Genomic DNA, 20,203 nt, shown 5'->3' on the forward strand with positions numbered 1-20,203 from the left:
AAAACCAGCCCATCTCGCCCCATCGGTCTCGTATGACTCATTCATGCTGCACTCTTTAGGAATTCACACCAGCCATATAATAAAGCTAAATATAGCCTAATATTATTTATAAAATAAGCCACAAAAAATAAACAACAATAAAAAATATATACATGTCTGAGAACTGAATAATTGTTGTTGATCTACTACTACTACTACTATTAATAATAATAATAATAATAATAATAATAATAATAATAGCCTCAATAACAGACTAATCATAATAATAGAGATAAATCGCTTTTTTCCCAGACCTAAACATTTTCCCTCTTTCCTTCCATCATATTCTATTTTATCATTCTCGTTTAAGCGCCCATTTCACACTGGCCACGTCGACGTTTTCTAAATCCTGGTGTGGGACAAGCGTGCGGCACCACCGGGACTGTGAGAGTTGTGCCCAGGGGTGGTCGCAGCCTCGTTCCATTTTCCCGCCACCGACGTTTGCCAAAGCGTGGGCGGGTTCCTTCCTGTCCCCGCGTGCCCTGACGTCACGCCGCCGCGGCGCGCGCGCTGCCCAGTAACGTCACGAGCGTCTCGCTGCCCAACATGGCGGACTTTGACACCATTTATGAGTTAGAGGAAGAAGACGAGCGGGTAGTGAGCGAGGAGCACCTCGCCAGATACTGCCCCGAGCCCGTGGTCATGCGAGGGGCCGGGCACATTACCGTGTAAGCGTTCGGGGGCGGTAGACTTTGCCGTGTGCGCTGCTTTCACCGTCCTGCCGTTGTAGCTTCCATGCTAACGCTAAGTGTGTGTGTGTGTGTGTGTGTGTGTGTGTGTGTGTGTGTGTGTGTGTGTGTGTGTGTGTGTGTGTGTCAGACACACAGGCAGGCCTCGTCTGACAGCTTCGTGTTGACTTTACTCCTCATTTAGAAGTTGTTTACAATGCATTATCTATTATTTTGTCTTTTCATCATTCACTTTCACTCGTACCAGAGTTTGAATGTAAATCTTGGATGTGATTTGTGTAAATGAGAGGATGGGCACCCTTGGGTGTCTACACATTCAGGCTCTTCTTGAAGTATTTATTGTAATAACTTCACATTGGTGTGCGGATTACACCTTGCAGTAAAATCTCATCATTCACTCATTTGGAACCTTGTCTAAAGCCAAGCCTAATATAGGAGTTTGGTCAAAAGTATTACTAGTATAGATTTAAGTTTTTCAGTACCAAAGCTATTTAAAGATGGTTGAGTCTTGACTTAGTATCGACAGTATTTATGAAATCTCATATAGAATATTTATGAGTATTTATATAGAGTATTTATTAGCTACATTGCACATTAGTATACTCCAATTTGTTCACATGATAAAGTTTAACACGTGATAAGAAACAGTGGCTATAGTTGCAATTAATTGTGGTTCTTTAAAATAATCATGTAACTGCAGTCGTATCTGACTAACACTGATACGTTTTTATGTCAATGACTTAGTTGTATACAACCTAGCCTATACAAATGAATCCTGTTTTACATGTAATTTGTGTTTTATAGGTTTGGACTGAGCAACAAATTTGACACAGAATTTCCTTCTGTTCTTACAGGAAAGGTAATAATGTCCAAATTATTTATATGTATGAAAATAAATGTCTGATTTGTGTGTCAAAAGGTTTTTTTTGTTATTGTTTACTTTTGTTTTATGCACAGAGACTACATGATTAGGCTTAAGGTCACTTGTGTATGTGTAAGCATTTTGTAATCATTCTAGAAGTGTCCGAGTGACAGAATGGTGCAGTTTGGTAAGCTTCACTGTAGAGCATCTAACATGCACTCAATGTGCTGAAGTCGGCTTCTGTCAATGAGTAAGCCGTGCAAGGATCTTACGGGCCAGGACCCTGGTGTATGGAAGACACAGCTCTAGGTGACAAAATAATGAAATAAAGACTGTGCCGTGCACAAGAAAGGAAAGGTTCCTGGGTCGGATGCAGAAACACAAAAAGGTTGCAGGGGGATGTGTAGGCAGAGGGAAGTCCAGGGCAATAAAATGTATCTCCAGTATTGTGACCCAGGGTGACATGTGATGGATGAGGTCAGCATTATGATGACTGAAGGGTGCAGATCAGGCCTGCTGGGCTTTATTCCGAGCTCTTTCACTGTTTGCAAAGAGACCTTTGCATCCTGTCATAAAAGATTACGACCCCGGTTTTATGGTGTACATACCCAGAGAGGAATGAGCAGCCATTCACGGTGTTTAGACGGCACAGCCACAGGCCATGGTCTTATCTTGTCTTTGTGTCCTCCTTTTGCCCTGAAAGTGTTGGATTTCGGTTGGCAAGTTAGAAGCATGCAGTTGAGAGATCTGAGGCTTTGAGAACATCTGCATAGATTCCCCTTTTTTAAAATTATTTAAGTCGTTGATTGTCTTACATTGGAGTCGACTTGTGCAAGAATTTCTCTCCTGTAAAATATCAGGGGTGAATGTGACTTCAGGCAAAAATAACATTATTGTTCTTCTGTGGACACTCTTTGTTCTTGTTGTCTTGCATCCATCACTCTTTGGTATGTTTTGTCTCCAGCGGGCCACAATGAAGCAGCAGAGTGCAGCATGATCATAGCACTTTTTCTAGTGCCTCCTTTCCTTTTTTCTGGCAGTTATTTGCCACTTTTTTTTTTTTGGCTTCTCACTTTCACCCGTCTGCTCGATCCAGGTCGCGCCTGAGGAGTTCAAGACAAGCATCAGCCGTGTGAACGCCTGCTTGAAGAAGAACCTGCCCGTCAACGTGAAGTGGCTGTTTTGTGGCTGCTTGTGCTGTTGTTGCACGGTGGGCTGCAGCCTGTGGCCTGTTATATGCCTCAACAAAAGGGTGGGTCATCCTCCAGCGTGACCAGGCCTTCTGCACGTCAGCCGCACCGCTGCCCTAGCCGTTAGCACTCCGCTAGCACTGCCGTCGGGGCTGATCAGTTCGGTCAGGGATGATGCGTGAAATTAAACTTGATCGTTTGAAAGGTGAAAAGTTTGGATTTCACACAGTGTCATTGACCGTAACGTGTGACTTACAAGCGGGTTAAATAAGGGCTTAAGTCCATAAACGTCTCTGAAGTCTTAATGTTGGGTGTTTTATTAGCGTTTGCCAAGCCCATGTGCGAAGGTTTTCACTGGGTGTTTTTTTTTTTTTATTATTAACATGTTTAAAAGTCTTGCATTGTCTTCTGTTGCAGACACGAAGATCCATTCAGAAATTGTTAGAATGGGAAAACAACCGGTTATATCACAAGGTAAGCACATTTCACATCATTACCACTTTGAGTGAGTGATAAGGGGAGCTTTTGTGAAGTGACTGTTTAGGTTTCGGTATGTAGTAAATAATGGTTGTAAATGTAGCTGTTAAGCTGTGAAGATGCTCCTCTCCCTCGAAGCCGTTTTTTGGCTGATCTGTTGATAGAGAGCAGAGGGAGCGCAGACTGTGCAGAGGTCAGCACTAAAGGCTTTTGTTGTGTCTCAGACCTGTGAATGACGGACAGTAGCTTCGCAGACTGCAGAAATCCTGCTTAGAGCAGAAGTTGCAGTCTGACCCCAGTAAACTCCCCCCGTGCGAAAACACGTCTGCGTGTCTGAGGTATTTGACTATCACCAACCTGCCTTTTCCTTTCCTTTCAGCTGGGTCTACACTGGAAACTGAGCAAAAGAAAATGTGAGAGTAACAACATGATGGAATATGTAAGTCTGTAACAAGTGCACATTATAGTGCTTGATCTTTGTTGACTATAGTTGAAAGGATATTGCCAAAGTCTGAGCGAGTTTGATCTCTATAAAGCAAAGGGAAAGAAGTAAATGGGCTGCAGGATGCCTGGTTTCTTGAGGCAGTGCTCAGCAGCCTGCGTCAGTCACAGTTACACTTGGACATGTTCAAAAGGCACCTGCAGATTACACACACGCTCTCTGTGTTGGTTTGACTAAGAAACAACATAAACAGGAGGGCGGGGCCATGACAAATGGGTATCCTAAGACGGTTGTATTACTCATCAAGTAAATAGGATTTTTGCACAGGGCATGAAATTACAAAAGTGCACTTTGAAATATTGAATAAAATAATGCATAATGAAATATGTTCTACAGCTGCCAATATGTGATACCGATTTTACACAATCCAGACAGCTCTGCCCATGGCAGCTAACATGAACAAGTTATGAAGGTAAATAAATGTATTTTTGTTTGTTTGTTTAACTGTAGCCCTTTCCTTACTTTTACAGGTGATTCTTATAGAATTCCTTCCCAAATATCCTATATTCAGACCAGACTGAGAGGACTGCTCGCACTGCTGATTGGCGCCTCGTTCCTCTCTCTAGTGCCTTGTATATATGTTGGATTTGAGGGTCATGGGTGTCTCTGTGACCCCTTCTGCTCACAGTACCTTGTACAGTAGAATTCGCAACACTGTCACTTTGCTTTAGAGCAGATTTTGCACATTTCCCGATGTAGTAGAAACGCTCCTGTGTTGCACTCTGATGTTTTTGTTACATGGAAAAAAATAATAATAAACCGTCCTACACCATTTTTAAAAGTGCATTTACCCCAAAGAGCCATGTGTCCTTCCCAGCTCATACCCGTGATGACGTTGGTGAAAGCAAAGCACCTTGAGGTGTGTGTTTGCCTTATGTTAAAAATGTCTTGTTCTAATTAGAGATGCACGTGTGGGCTACAGAAATGCATAGAACGTCTTGTAGACTCCGTCAACTGTTTGAAGGTCCTTTGCTGGTAGTGGAGTAGGAAGAAAGTTCACAGTAGGTGAAGTAATTGTCAGTGTAATGTTTTTCCCAGTACTTTGCAATTGTCCTCAATGCAGGGGAATTTAAAGAAACTGACAAGTCATTATGATTTCTTGGGAAAGATGTTCAGTGTGTTATGCCATGTTTACATAATGTAATTTAGCTGGTGATTAGTTTTCTGCCAATATATTGTTGTAACATAGTTTGTTTTTGCATCTCTGTAACTTTCCAGTTTATATGGACCCGTTTACCTAGTAAGCCATAAAATGTACGTACAAAATGCCAGTCAAGTTAGGGCTGAAAATTGCACTGTTTTGTTTAGTTTTTTTTATGTACAGTAAGGTCAAACTTGGTATGTTAAATATGATTTTGCCAATCAAGGTTTCCTAACATCTGTGTCCTTTATTTCCATGTGACGTGTGTCCTTTTCAATGTGATATTTTGAACCCTGATCTGTCCATTTCTTCTTGCTGTTACATTTCAGTTCAGTTTTATCATCAGAGCAGGGTGAGACTGTTTGATTTCACCTCTTCAGTTCTTTGCCTGACGGTGTAGTCAGCCTGCTGTATTAGAGTGCCTCTGGAACCGGATCGCGTTTGAGAGAGCTGTGCTTGCAAACACTTGTACTTTGCCTAATCGTATGAGGAGAAAAATCCTCTCCGTAATGGTCCCACTACAGAGTACCTATAAATATCTGTCTTTATCTAATCCTATGGAAAGTATAAATACATTTTCTTGATTATTACACTTTTTCTGTAATTGTGTTCTTTTCAAAGTCATTTCACATCAGTCATTAGCTGCATATGCACTTCTTGTATGTGAGATCATAGATAATAAAACAATCGTTCTTAGGGGGAGAAAACTGCACAGTAGCAATATTCTGTGGAATATAGACTTTTATTTAATACTTGCAGGGAATTGCACATTATGTATATTTCTCTAGTTATTTTGCTTTGTGTTTTAGGATCCAAGGAGAGTTTCCTCCTAGAAACATTCCTTCCCTTGTATGTCACATATTCCTTGTTTTTGATTAATTAAAAAGTTTAATTAAAAATTATTCCTCTCATCTAGAATGGAAACAGTACAGTCAGGTTAGTTAGGGCTTAGTTTAAAGTCCTTTTTCATATAGTTCACTCAAATGGTAATAAAATATTAAAGTAGTATTGACCTGTATTCTTAAACCATCTTGGAGCAGGAGAGGGTCAATGTAATGTTGACCAGTATTAGAAGTTCTTCACTGTACAAAACTGCAATCACTGAAATACTCGACAAATGTGTCTGATACCATTACTATGAACTTTCTCAGAATGTCAGAATTCCACAGTTTCTATTTGTCTTTTTAAAGTAATTAAGTCATAGGAGAACATAATTTGAAATTCACTATATTCATAAATTTAATCTTTCCCGTACAAGCATAAAATTGGTGACTGAGAGATGTGTCATAGGTGTAAAGAACAAACCTCAGTGTGTGTTCATGCCACCACAGCTGGGGGGTGTCCATGACTTTTCCAGAGTATTATAGGAACCGGGGATTAGTTATGTGCTAGAAATCTTTTTTTTTTTTTTTTTTTTTGCAGAAACGAACAGCGATGGAGAATCTAAAATAAAAATTCACAATCCTTAGCCTCTCACTCCCTGAAGGGGGCAGACTTACCCACATTCAGGATTGGGTGACAAGGGCAAAGTGTTAAATGAAAAATATTTTTAGTGAGATGTTTTTGGTAGCTACGTTTGCGCATAACTAACCGATATGCGGCGTCATATGAGGAGCGCATGACGTCCACTCCAACGTTTGGGGGAAGTTCACGCGCGTCCTGCACCAAAGTGACTGGAGAGTGTTGCATCGTGCACAGTTCATGCTGCACGAGTCTTTACTTGCTTCATGTGATCATTGGCACCATCGCTTGGAGTCAAGAGCTCTGCAGGCTCCCACGGCTCTTCTCGCCCGTGCCAACAGCTTGCACGCAACACGGTCCCGTTCCTCATCCACGGGCCTCCACAGCCTGCTCACGCTCGCCGCGCTACACCTTGGTCCAGAAGATTTCCATGTACAAGGTTTCACTCATAAAACCGGTTAAACCCAGCTGTATATTTAGCTTTGTAACTCAACCACTTCCTTTTGGAGCAAAGGTAGACGGAGGGTGGTGTGATGGGAAGAAGCGTCGAGCCCTGAAGCGGTGCCGTGTCTTACAACACTGGGACACAAGACCTCGTCTACCACAGATCAGCTCTTATTCGCTCCAAGAACAGATACATTTCAATTCAGGTTTTTATTTCTACATTTTTATTTTCTAATTTTAATCACATAGATCTCACGGAAAAGGCTCATTACCATTAAGAAACACTTCAGGCCTAGTTAGTGGTCTAAATGTTAATAAAGTACATAAATAAATTCTGAGTATCTACAGGAAAATTAACAAAAAGGTAGGCAACGGAGAGGATATGAGAGTTAAAATGTTACTAATCCCAACATTAGCAAACCAAACAGAAGGTTGAACACATAGGAGCAGCTCAAATTGCTGTCTGTCTACACACAAACATAAAACAGAGTCTACTTCAGCTACAGCTAGTATTAAAACCCCAAACAGATGAATTATGTGATAAAGAAACTTGGAAATGTTTTTGCAAATTTTGCAACAATTAAGGCAGATGTGTACTGATTTGTTTGTGTACATATTCAAGGCACCAAAAAAATGCATCAATCAAAATAGAAGTTTTTAGTGGGATTTAAAAATAGTCGATACCGCCACCCAAAAGTAAAAACATTTAAACAGATATTAAGATGAGGCACAAACATAAAATCCTAAATAGCTAAACATCGGAAAATAAATGTAAATAATTAGAGATATAAACTACATAGGTTTTGGTATATTTCCTTCCTACATAAATTCATGAAAACTATCCACACTCAACAATTCACTATTACTAATTAAACGTGAACCATCAAGATTTTCAAGACTGGATTATCATCACTGGTCATTCCTGGAATTAAACCCAACCCATTCAGAAGAAAAGCAGGTTTGTGCCCAGTACTGCATCCTGTGCTTAGCAAAGCATACATGGGTGTCAAATATTGCTCATCTTCAAGATACACACACACAAACACATTCAAAATTTCACATAATCTTGAGCGAGAAACTCAAGACTTCCTTTCCAACTGCGTTTATGTTCTTTAGTGCAAGATACATCTCTCCCGTACGCGTAGTCCACGAGGATCTGGCAATGCCCACAAGGAAGGTGATTACCCACTGTCCTCCAGGTAGCTGGGGCAAATGATTTAAAAAATGTTTGTCATTTGGTTTGCTTGAACTTTACAGTCAGTGATTGTCACCCTACGTTCCTGATTTGACGCTGCCGATTCTTTAAAGACCAGGGCTGAAATCATTCTGAATGCTTGGTGGTGTCCCATTACCGTACTGTATCAGAAACACAGTAAAGAACAGCTACACCCAGCTGAAGAGGGTCCCGGGCTTCTGGCCTCTGTGTCATTGGTTCTGCGAGGGATCACAGCCACGCTGCCCTGAGCAGGCCGGTCTTCATACCACGCTGCCCGGCCAGGACACCACGGTCAGAATGACTTTATTCCTCTGTAGCTTTAACATCGGGATGAGGGAGGAGTTGTTCATGCCCACCGTGGTGGCTCCGTTCACCGCCACGATCTCATCACCACACCTGCAGGGCAAAGCAAAGTCAGTACGGCGTTTCCACCAGAGAGAAAACTCGGAACCGGCGCCTGCGATGATTTAACTGATCAAATTAACATGATAATAATGAGCTCTGGCTACAGAGGACAGTGTGGTGTGGGAGTTCATGGACAAGAAAAAAAAAATGGGCTTACTTGAGACGCCCATCGAAGTGGGCGGGAGTTCCAGGCACTATGGTCTTGATGAAGAATGGCTGTTGGCCACGATTCTCTTCGTATCCGCCCACAATGCTGAAGCCCCAGCTCTCGTTGTTGGTCTTTAACAGCACGATGTCACGACACCAGTGCATGTGGCTTTAGAGTTACAGAAAGAGCTCGAGTCAACTCCAACTCATCCACATCTGTACGTCCCAGAACCTTCCGCCTTCCTAACCGCACCCAAGGTGTGGTACTGAGGTGCAGAGGACCTCCAATTACCTGGGTAGCCCCAACCAGCGGGTCCAGAGAGGGGCCCAGTTCAGGTTGTCCTCTCTGGGTCCCTCCAGCAGGTCCATCTCCTCCTTGCTGACGGCCTCTCCGTCCTCCTCTTCCTCCTCAGCGGCGGTGCGGATGACGCTCAGTGCGACGGAGTTCTGGGCCGTCTGGGTCTTCAGCACCGACACGGCCTCGTTGTAGGTCAGCTGGGTCAAGTCCACACTGTTGATACTCAGCAGCACGTCACCTGGGCAGCCAACAGACAGGAGTGAGTGGTCAGGCAGCAAACAGCGAGCAGCGCCGACCTGAAACAAGCCGGCACCGTGTGGCAGGCCTGTGCGTCTCTTGGGGGTGGGGGTGTTGTAGAAGGACGTGGCACCTGGTTTGATGGTGCCGTCTCTGTGCAGGCAGCCCACGGGCTGGACGCTGGTGATATAGACAGGTAGACGACTGCGACAGTCTCGTCCGCCCGCGATGGTGATGCCCAACGAATGACGCGGCTCCTTCTTCAGACTCACCGTCTTCTCCTGACTGGAGAACCCACCAGGAGGTTCCTACACACACACACACACACACACACACACACGGCTCACTTCTCAACTTTTACTCTGTGAAAGCATGACGGCTGAAAAGTGAAGGCATCTGAAACGTGTCCGTCTCCTGCGGTGAAAACATTTGTAAAAGCAAACGCTGTTCCAAGATCCTGCAGCAAACACCGAGTGGTGATAATGTGAAGGGCTCGACACGCCGCCATCGTAACTCCCAGTGTCAAAAGCCACAGCTCTCACCATCTTCTATCAGTGTCTGTGGAGTCTGCAGAGCTCCAGTGGGGGGGGTGGGGAGGCCTCTTCCTACCCCAGCAGGGTGCCCCCCCTCCCCGCAAGAGTAAAGGCTTCAACTCCGCAGGTGAAAGCTAACTGTCACCAGCTTTGATCACTGGCCACAAGCAAACAATGCAGAAGAGAAGGTAGTGAGAGAGAGAGGGGGGTGGGAAGGGGGGGGGGGGAGAGAGAGAGAGAGAGAGAGAGAGAGAGGGGCACCTATGCCTTTTGATCAGAAGCATGGCTCAGAGATAGAGGCAGGCTGCTTTAATCTCACCCTGGCCGGCCTGCATCTGGCTTCCCCTCCGGGAGCCAGCGAGGAAGTGACACGCACGCAGGGTGTGACGGGCGGCGGCGTGAAGACGGCTCTCACGGCTCGAGAGGAGTCACACGCGCACAGAACCACATGGCAGGAGCGAGGCGTAAGGAGCGAGGCGGCCACACCGGACCCACTGTGACCGGACCCAGTACCAGACCTGCTGACCCACAGCTGGTGGCTGTCAGAGAGCGTCAGCGTGGCCTGTAGCTGGCGCAGTGGTGGATATTAATCAATCTGGCAACCACTAGCCTAACTTACACACACACACACACACACACACACACACACACACACACACACACACACACACACACCTTTACCTTCATGAATATGGAGCGACGCCTGTAGTACTGAGTGTCCAGAGGTCTTCTAGCCCCTCTGCTCTGCAATTCCCCTCCGTCCTCAATGGCGTCCAAGTGCCTCATCACCACAAAGTTCACCCGCACCTCACTGGCCTGCTCTCACACACACACACACACACACACACACACCCCGTTTACCCAAGTCACAAGCCGCAGGCTACTGCTGAGGAACAAACACAGGTGCGGACGGATCCCCTCACCTGGATGATCTGGGCGGCGCTCTCCGGCGTGCCGTGCCTGAGGTCGTGCCCGTTGATGGCCAGAACCTTGTCGTTGTTGCGCAGTTTCCCGTCCTTGGCCGCCAGCCCTCCCGGCAGCAGGTCCAGGATGAAGACGCCCGCCTCCTCCGTTTTGCGAATGAGTTTGATGCCGAGAGGCTCGGAGTGCTCGTGCTTCACCAGGGTCACCTGGACCACGGTGCCGGGGTTGTGGGGCGCCTGCGAGGCGGGCGGGTGCGGGTGGAGGAGCTCGGCCCGCGGCTTGAAGCCCTTCTCCTGCATGACGGTGAGGCGGACGGAAGGGCGGGGCCGTCGTAGCACGGCGATGGCGTGGGCGTGGGGCACGGAGGTCAGGCTGATGTCGTTCGCCTGTGGGGACGCGGCACGCCAACGGGGTTAGTTCAAACCTGCCTCGCCGGTCAGCCGGTCGTGGCCGCTACCCAGAATCCAGTGGGAACAAGAAATCATTTCTGATATTTATTGGTTTAATGGATTCTAGTCAAGGGACCCCCCTCCCCCTCCACTAACTCCACCCCCTCCAGTCACCGTAGTCCCTCCCCCCCTCAAACTGCATGTGCAGTGGAACACTATTAACTCTGTCAATGACACAGACGGTAATCTTCCACAGACTGTAGTCTTGGCAGGTTGAGTCTTGCCCTGAGTGAATACAGTGTTGCAATATGATCCACCTCTGTGGGAAATCATTTCTGAGGTGCCACCTTCGTCCATTTCTACGTTTCTCCCTCCGAAGACGATCAACGCAAATCAGAAGATCCTGAAACAACGTTGTCATTAGGCTCATACCGAAAAGTGCCAAGCATGCACTCCTTAGAAAGGCCCTACTTAAAAATCAATGCGTCTATGAGCCCGAAGGGGAAACTGGAGATAGCGTTTCAGGAAAGGAGATATCCGATCCTCACGGCCCACGACACGTCTCCTCCAGGGCTGCCGCACAACTCCGGGGAGCTAGGGCTCGTCCCCGGGAGCCTGCGGCCTGGGCCAGAGAGGCCCGTTTGTTCAGAGTCCCACGTGTCTGACGGGCCTAAACGCGGCAGGATGGGTTACTGCCATTCAGCTGTCCGGCCTGGGATTCCTGAGCTGAATGCAAAGCTGGAGATTCGTTTCTCTCCGTTACTGCATTCCAGTGCTGCTAGGGGCGGAAATCCTGGGAGAGTCCCACACTGAAGGGGGGGGGGGGGGGGGGGGGGGGGGGGGCAGTGGAGAACATGGCAAAGGAACAATAAAGCCCCGGGAACACGTCGACCCCATTTCCTAAGAAAAGCCAATGAAAACGCAGCCTTGATTTTTATTAATGGTTAATCTGTATTCAGGACATCGTACAGGCCTAAACTGCAGTGCTAACCAAGTTTGAAGGTTTAACCTTCAAATTTACCACAAAGCATGACGTGGCACTGTCAGGAGCAGATCACACACAGGTTGAAGACCAGCACTGCTCCGTCATTTACCCTGAGACACTGTTTAACCAATCTTTCCACAAGTCAGCAAAGTGCTGCAACAATATGGGGAAAAATATATGGAAAAATTTCTGGTATTATGGTATTGTTCACCAGTAAATATGTACGCAGTCCTTTTTATACCTATATGACAATACAGTCTACACATACAATTCAAAAACAACAACTACAACAACAACAAGATCTCTGCCTACACCTTAATGGAAACAGGCAGGTCAAAAACATGGAGAGAGGACACAGTTCACCCTTATGTACAGGACAGGAAGCAGATAGGGGCCACAATCTGTCTGAACCAAACAAACATATTTCGTTACTGTTTCAGCTTCCCCCTCGTCAGACACTGTTCTACTCTGTTAAAGAGTCGATGTTAATAAGTGAATCCAGGCCACTGTTTACATGGTAAAGCCAACGTGAGCGAGGAGAAATTTCACAACATGCATTAACAGCAGGCAGGGATCAGTGCCCTTTACCCAGGAACATGGCTGGAATGCAAACACAACGACACGGGTGTGTGTGCAACGACGACCCAGAAGGGAGGGGGCCGTCCACAGATCTTCCAGAGAACTCTCCGCGCGATGCAATCTGGCCGGACCCACGCCCGATGCCCTCGGAACAGACGGCGATTATATAACGACCTCTAATGTGCCTCACCTCCAGAATGTGATCCCCCGGGGCGAGCTTGGCATCGTGGGCGGCCAGCGAGTCACGCACGATCTCTTGGATGACGATGCTCCCCAGGGGCGTGTCCTTCCCGCCCACAATGCGCAGGCCCAGGTCGTCGTCGGGATCCTTCCGGAACAGCTCCACGATGCTGGCCTCAGCCACCAGGCTGGACCTGAGTGGAGCTCCTGGCAGAGAACGGAGACGGTCCCTAACGTTACCACGCCGTTTCGCCGGCCAGCCGACGCCCAGAAAACACTCAAATGACTCGTTATCACTATCTAGCACTGAAACGGCGAGGCCGGGTTAGACACTTAAAGCAGCCAATCATTGACTTAATGAAAAGAAGGGTGTTGCCCGTTGATTCAGAGATTATGATTAAGTACCTATAAATAGAGAATTCAGATATACGCTCCCACAAGACATGGATTACACCATTAATGATGAGGTGCAGACGAGAACAGGCAGTGCCAGTCTGATGAAGGCTTCCCATAGAAGTGTTACCTATGGCAGTATAAGATCACTGTGCTGTGATCCCCCTACTACAACCTCCACCCCCACCTCCACCTCCACCCCCACCTCCACCCCCTGCCCCATCTCCACCCCCTGCCCCATCCTTAGTCCCCAGCCTCATCAAAGGCACCACCTGCTTTGCTTTCTAACCAAGAGTCAACACAGCTGCAAATTATTTCCTGTGCTTTTTACAGGCACCTTCTGCAAACTCTCGACACCTAACATGACAAGTCACAAGCGGGATCAGTCAGACCACGTCCTCAAAAACACCACTCACCCCCTTAACCCGTCCAAACTCAAGAGAGCACGCTTACCATGTTTGGATAATGTAAACAGAGTCAAACTCAACTGTTTCAGGATGTGTAATGTCTAAGTAAAACCTGGTTCACATGCTCTGGTCTAAGAGACAGAAGTCAGACTGTACCATCATCTCCCCCCTCGTCGGCAGGGTTGGCCGGGCCGGTAAGAGTAGATGCGCGTGTGAGAGCCGGGGCGGATTTGGTGTCGGACTCCCCCTCACTTTTGCCCCCCTTTAGCTCATTCCAGGAGGGCCTCTTCCTCCTCTCGGCCTCCTCCCTCAGCCGCCTGAACGCCGGGCATCTGGGAAGCAGGACAAGATGGAGGATCAAGCAGAAGTGAGATGAGATGCAAGGGTGTGCGTGCGCACACACATACACACACAGAAACAAAGAGAGAGAGAGAGAGAGAGAGAGAGAGAGAGAGAGGAAAAAGGGAAGAGAGAGGAAGAAAGTAATAGAGGTCACGGAGATCCATGAGAGTTGCGAACAGGCTTCGTTACTCAGTGGTTTGCTGTTAATTAACGTACAAGACATTCATTACGGGGCAGCAGCAGGATCTAAAAATAGACCCGCCAGCTCGGCCCAGCACTTCATACTCAGCTTGAATTCAAGAGTCAGCATGAACTGGAGTGGCAGAAAAAAAGAAATAAATCAATGAGGGCAGAAGAAAAACCCAACACTGCTCATGTCTCTCAGCTGAAAGAAGCTACGTGATGAGCCTTCATCGTGTATTAAACACGCCTGTTTGGAAGAAGCCTTGTATCTCCGGTGGGTGGCAGGTGATGTAAGCTTGGCTGGTACACAGAGCCGCACGACGGGGAGGGAGGAGAGAGAGACAGAGAGGGAGTGAGACAGGAAGGGAGACAGGGAAGGAGACAGGCGCTATGCAAATGTGGACGGCTGCTGCATTGCAGGCAGGAGGACAACACGGGTCACCTAGAGCAGAATCGGGCCACGCCCTCCCCAGCCAACACTCCCCACTCGCCGTGTTTACACTGAGCCCTCTCCAGCACACACGAATTACCAGCCAAACCACTCTCGGATCTCTGCATTACATCACAGCCGACGGTGGGGGACGGAAGCTCAGGCCGTGCGGGTGAGAGGAAGAGTACACAGGGGACAGCCGCACACTACACAGATCAAACGTCCGCTCCACTCGTGTCCACACCGGGGTTTCTTGCGGCTACTCTCCGAGCTTATGCATTTCTTCAAATATGTGTCCATTCATTTGTTTAGCTTTTGTTCCTCGCAGTAACAGACACGCCGACAACCAAAGCGTGCCGGCAATCAGGTGATTGCTAATTCCATGATTTGAAAAGCATGCGGTTATAATTAAAGCAAAACCCTAAAGTGAAACCATATTAGTCATTCATTAATCCAGCTAAGTTGAGTCAAATCTCTCCGTCCCCACTAGCCTGGGATAAACCGCATTCCAGAGATGCCCGAGCAGCATTTTTTGATCAGTGTGTATCAAACCTCTGCATTTCACCTATGGATCCAAAACACAATAATCACCATGTGATATTTTTATCGGAATCCCTGTCCTGATTTGCATACTCTGCATACTGAATGCCGATCAGTTTTCTCTTCTGGCAAGAGTAGAGGCAGTATACTTCACTCCTGCCCCAACAGGGTGGAACTATTTACATTCAATCCATGGGCTCTCGAAATTAAGACTTTTACAGCATTCAACCACAGCTTATGAAGGATTAGGACTTCTTCTGGAAGGAGAGTCTTATTTCAATCTCAGTAAACTTTTAACACTCTGCTGACTGAACTTTCAGCACTTCTATCTTGTTCATTTAGGCAGCAAAGTAGTTTCAAAAGTTCTTTATTTAAAAAAAGAGAGAATATTCTGTTCGGTTCACAGTGAATGAAAAACCATGAAGATGGCAAAGCAGAAGAGAGAAGAGAATAAGCTCTTCTCCAGACAGACATTAAGAGAGTCCATCAAACGTCCATCAAAACGTTCCAGTCCCCCATAATCACAGTTTTAAACCAAAGTACTACTGCACAAGCGTTGGCCTCCTGCCTGCTTCATGTTTCTGGAATTTCCCCTTGTACCATCTTGGAGGGTGATGTTCGGGGGGCCCTCCAGACAGATACCCCCCCCCCCACACACACACACACACACACACACCCACCCACCCCACCCCACCCGCGCTCTGCCTCTGAACCAACCTGTTGTGCAGGTGCGGCTGCAGCTCGCAGCGCTGCATGGTCTCCTGGCACTCGCTGTAGAAGGGGCACAGTACGGTCAGCTTGTCCAGCAGGTTTCGTACCAGGTGGCTGGACGAGCGACACTGCTGCAGCTGGAGCTGCTTGCGGTCCACGGGGCAGAAGTCCTGCTCCCCCAGGAAGCTGCTCAGACACTGCTGGCAGTAGGTGTGGCCGCACGGCGTGTCCACGGGGCACAGCAGCGGCTGCAGACATATGTGGCAGACCAGCTCGTCGTCCACGTCGGTCTGGTACTCGTACAGGTGGCTGTCCTGGGCCTCGTGGCCCTGACCGCACTCCTTACACACGCGCGCCCACGTCAGGCCGGCCACCGGCGCTCTGGGCTCCGTCATGGTCCGCGGGACTGTGGCCGAGAAGGGGGGGGGGGGGTGTTCGGATTCAGGAGGATCGCGGCTGGTCTGCGCTCGACCCCTCTCCCCCGCTCTTTCTCCGAGCTTCGCTAGATGGAAACACTGTCGGCGAGAAGCGTTTTCAGTCCAGAGAAGGAAGGAACCACCCATCTGCTCGGTCTCCTCATCCTGCACTTCTGGTGGAAAAGAGAACAAAGAAAATCTGAGGCTGGAGGAGGTATGGGGGGTTTTTTTGGCTCCTGCTGGCTGGACAGGAAATGACATAAATGTACTTAACAGTAACAATATGGGGGAGGGGGGGCGGGCTGCAGCTGTATCCTCAACACCAGTTCCCTCTACACCAGAAAAGCCAGCTAGGCCAAAGGTCACAGTTCACTTCATTAAGAAGGTTACGCTCCATAAAATGATTGGAGAGCAACTGTCAAAACTCACCTAACGGGAGGGAGCAGAAACACGGCACGAAATGACCGAGAGAACCAAGAAGGGGCTGTGTGCAAATGCCGGCCATGTCACTAAAACATCTCACGCCCAATCAACAGTGAGTTCCTGCCCCTGTGAAGCCTAACCCATCCTAATTTCTCCCACGAGAAAAACACAGCAAAACCAGAAATGTCCACTCTCAATACAGACCATTTAAGTATGAAAATTAAGAAAAGCAACGTTCAATTAAAACATACTAAATGACTAATATTTCCTTCAACAATGAGCAATCGCAAGTCATGTTTCATTTACAGATTACAAAACATGGAGAGATGTAAAATACGAACGCAAATCAAGCACAAAATTTGGGAAAGTTTAAAAATGTGAATCTCTACCCCCCCAATCAACCTGACTGACCTCATCATTTATACCAGATCATTCACCACGGGGCGTTCACAGTAAACAAACAGTAAACAAACACATGCGCCCGCGTGCAGCGCAGACCGTGAAGCCCATTCGCTGCTCCCACCCACCTCGGACGCTGACGGCAGAGACGACGACCTCACAGAAGCCTCTGCATGCGAAAGAGAAATTCAGACTCAACAGCTGCGATGGCTCTGCCTCCTGCCTGAACGAAACTGAAGTCCTTCATCTCCGATGGTGTACGTGTGTGTGTGCGTGCACGCGTGTATGCGTGCCTGTGTGTGTGTGTGTGTGTGTGTGTGTGCATGCATACACAAGGACATGCAACTCGAGAGAACCGTGTGACTTGCTAGAGGGGAGCTCAGCGGAGTGCACAGGGGTGTTCAGTGTCTGGCCACGTGGACTAAGGAGGAGGGATGTGTGTGTGTGTGTGTGTGTGTGTGTGCAGATATTAAACAAACATAGGCAAAGTGATCCAAGCAGCCATTACAACTCCTGACTAAGTACAATGTGCCTTGAGAGTATCTTTGTGTGTGTGTGTGTGTGTGTGTGGGGGAGGGAGAAAAGTGCTTAATTAAAAATACATTGTCTGGGATTAACCAGGACAGTCTCTGTCTCTCCGCCTGTGTCTCTCTCTCTCTCTCTCTCTCTCTCTATTTCTCCACCATGTTCCTGTCCTCTGGCATGCTCTCTGCAGTAGGAGAAGCACCGGTGACAGCTGAAGACACCTCTAAACCACACCGCTGCTACACTGCTTTGTCCCATTTGACAAAGGACAGGATGACTCATTTCAAAAATATTCAACGGTCAAGGGAGTCGTAAGTTCCAACACAAACACACGACTGTGAATACTCTAAACACAGAGTAAAGAAGTACACCTGCTTGTTTGCTTTAAGGGTTATCGAAAGCAGTGATAAAAAAAATAGAAAAATTCATCTGCTGTTGCATTTTAAAGGTGTGAGTACAGCATTTTGCCCTTGTGTACAGGGGGTAAAACCAGTGACCCTGGTTAAAAGCCCCTCTGCAGAAGTCCTTGGAACATCTAACAGAGCAGAGAGGTGAGTGAGTGGCCCATCTTTACTAATCCAGCACTTTATGACACAGCAGTTCTCAAGGGTGTTCCTTGGTGAAGCCTTCAACAAATGTCAGTCAAGAAAGATGTAGCTTAATACCACTACCTTAATATTGATTATGTAAAGGAATGGGGGGGGGGGTGAGTTGCAGAACAGACAAATTGTTCATTTACATATCAAACTATTTCCAGACTGCTTAATTTGAAACACAATATTACCATTAGGTAATTGAAAACATCAGTGTTTGTCAGCACGAACAGTGTGTTATGGGATACTCCCATGCAATTAATCTATCCCATTACATTGATACCTTTCTTGTGAAGACAAAGATATCTTCTTATATAGGCCTAATAAAATCAATATCACTGTCCATTCTTTAAGTGTTCTAGTCAATACAGAGCTTTCCAATTTTAAAGGGAAGGTGGCAACTATAGCACAAACAGTAAATCAGTCCCTCTGTGCCTCTGTCCGGAAGATCATGAATCATTTTCTGTACCACACCCTTAGCTGCAGTACCACAGCCAGAACTCGGCGGAAGAGGTGCGTGACTGGGTTTACCTGAAATTAGTGCATCTTGACTAGCCTGCACTACTGAGGGACAGGGGGAGGGAGTCTGTAAACCACACCCTCATCATATCACTGGCTGATACCATCATCCCCTCCCCGCAGGCTTGGAACTCATTTCACCGCCATCTTGGATCTCATGGACACTAAAGGGGTCCATGATGCAGCCAGATTCAACACACAACTCACAGTCTCCTTTCAGACAGAAAACTCTCTGTGTAGATCAGGTCAGAAACACACACATCATAGAGAGACCCATAAACACAGTCCACTGCTGTAAACTGCTATTGTTTGACCAGTGCACAATAACAAAACATGGTCACAGGAAACATACTAGGTAGTTTTTAAGCACCTGCTGGTGAGGTAAGTCAAATGAGACCAAACTAGATAAAAGGAAAAAATAACAAGAACGTTCAACATAAACTAAAATGTTGCTCATTCAAAATATTAAACATTTTCTTTAGTAAACAGGTTTTGAACGATTTACACAGATAATTGAAGAATACCACGTATTAGAAACGCTGGCAGCCCCAACTCAACGACCTGATACTTGAGGACCATAAATCATTTATCCGTCAGCTGACTGAATCTGTTCAAACCGACAACAGGAGTGAACTTTAATATCCGACTAATCTCACAGTCTTTTATTCGAGCATAATATATAGTTTAATAGACCTTATCAGTTCTCGCAAAGGACCTGAACAACTGTATTGTGTACTTTACATGCTAGACTTGGAAAGTACCGTCATCTCGGTGTCACTAAACCTAAATCGCGATTATTCGTCCACTATTTTAAATCTTTGTACAACCTACAGGCTCTTGGGCTGGGGGGACGAGTAGTCGACTTTACCGACATAACCGCGAAGACCGAAACTCACCTGAGACGATACTCCGGAAGTGGCTAATATAACAAAGAACGACTTCGGAAAAAAAGACCTTAGAAAGAAACAAACTATAATAACCGAAGTAATGTGCTATTCTCGCAATGATATAAGTCCCTCTGCCATATGGCCACCACAGGATATCGCTCCGGGTTGTTTTATTCCGTTAACGACGCCGTGTTGTCAGTTTGGAGCAACACACCGTGTGGTGAGGTTGTTCACGAGCCCTGTGCAGGTAGGGCCAATGTAAATGAGCCTTACGCGCGCCAGGTAGTGAACGGCGCGCGGACATTTGGACACTTTGCACAAATGTGCAGTGCAATTCGATATCTTATAGACATATTTGATTTACATATTAATCACAACAGGACAGCAACATGAGTCGGGTCTTTAGAATGTTTAATGGGGGAAAGAGTAGCTGTATGGCAAGACAGCTCGATTCATGAAAAGATTCGTGAATTAATATTCAGTATTCTGATTTATGTGCTTTTTTATGCTTAGCTTTTTATGTCATTGTCTTTCCCAAGACTGCCACTGCAGGATATGGGGCGAGGACACACACACACACACACGCACACACACACACACACTCCCGCGAATCAAATTTTGTGCATGTGTGTATACACAATAAGCGTATATGTATATATACACAGACATGTATACTTACATATATATAAATCTGTCTGTGTGTGTGTGTGTGTGTGTGTGTGTGTGTGTGTGTGTGT

At 46.7% G+C, this 20,203-nt stretch overlaps 2 protein-coding genes across 6 annotated transcripts; one reads left to right on the top strand and one right to left on the bottom strand.

Annotated features, from left to right (window-relative positions):
* Positions 1-511: 511 nt before the first annotated feature.
* chic1 (cysteine-rich hydrophobic domain 1) lies at positions 512-5,736 on the top strand. Its single transcript, XM_077021139.1, has 6 exons — positions 512-707; positions 1,533-1,587; positions 2,687-2,842; positions 3,198-3,254; positions 3,637-3,696; positions 4,230-5,736. The coding sequence occupies exons 1-6, from the start codon at positions 586-588 to the stop codon at positions 4,278-4,280; spliced, it is 501 nt and encodes a 166-aa protein (XP_076877254.1). The 5' UTR covers positions 512-585; the 3' UTR covers positions 4,281-5,736.
* A 1,278-nt stretch (positions 5,737-7,014) lies between these two features.
* On the bottom strand, positions 7,015-19,695 carry lnx2b (ligand of numb-protein X 2b). 5 transcript variants are annotated; one of them, XM_077021144.1, is made up of 10 exons: positions 19,476-19,695; positions 15,711-16,290; positions 13,655-13,830; positions 12,709-12,905; positions 10,565-10,951; positions 10,323-10,457; positions 9,242-9,416; positions 8,866-9,109; positions 8,584-8,742; positions 7,015-8,417 (listed from the first exon to the last, which is right to left on the bottom strand). In XM_077021144.1, exons 2-10 carry the CDS (start codon positions 16,265-16,267, stop codon positions 8,282-8,284), a joined length of 2,166 nt encoding a protein of 721 aa, XP_076877259.1. In that variant the 5' UTR covers positions 16,268-16,290; positions 19,476-19,695; the 3' UTR covers positions 7,015-8,281. The 5 variants fall into 5 exon arrangements, with proteins under 5 accessions (XP_076877259.1, XP_076877257.1, XP_076877258.1 ...); XM_077021142.1 differs by having other exon boundaries at positions 15,711-16,293; XM_077021143.1 differs by lacking the exon at positions 19,476-19,695 and adding an exon at positions 17,071-17,380 and having other exon boundaries at positions 15,711-16,293.
* Positions 19,696-20,203: the final 508 nt, after the last annotated feature.

Source organism: Brachyhypopomus gauderio, chromosome 11, assembly GCF_052324685.1.
Source record: "Brachyhypopomus gauderio isolate BG-103 chromosome 11, BGAUD_0.2, whole genome shotgun sequence".
Lineage (NCBI taxonomy): Eukaryota > Metazoa > Chordata > Actinopteri > Gymnotiformes > Hypopomidae > Brachyhypopomus > Brachyhypopomus gauderio.

Excerpts from the sequence above, each read along its gene's own strand:
- chic1 (XM_077021139.1), top strand. The coding sequence starts at position 586 with ATGGCGGACTTTGACACCATTTATGAGTTAGAGGAAGAAGACGAGCGG. Across the intron at positions 708-1,532 it reads GGGGCCGGGCACATTACCGT|GTTTGGACTGAGCAACAAAT; the intron begins GTAAGCGTTCGG and ends TGTGTTTTATAG. Across the intron at positions 3,697-4,229 it reads GTAACAACATGATGGAATAT|GTGATTCTTATAGAATTCCT; the intron begins GTAAGTCTGTAA and ends TTACTTTTACAG.
- lnx2b (XM_077021140.1), bottom strand. The coding sequence starts at position 16,625 with ATGGCCGGCATTTGCACACAGCCCCTTCTTGGTTCTCTCGGTCATTTC. Across the intron at positions 16,294-16,549 it reads TTTCTGCTCCCTCCCGTTAG|AAGTGCAGGATGAGGAGACC; the intron begins GTGAGTTTTGAC and ends CTTTTCCACCAG. Across the intron at positions 9,110-9,241 it reads AGACGGCACCATCAAACCAG|GTGACGTGCTGCTGAGTATC; the intron begins GTGCCACGTCCT and ends TTGGCTGCCCAG.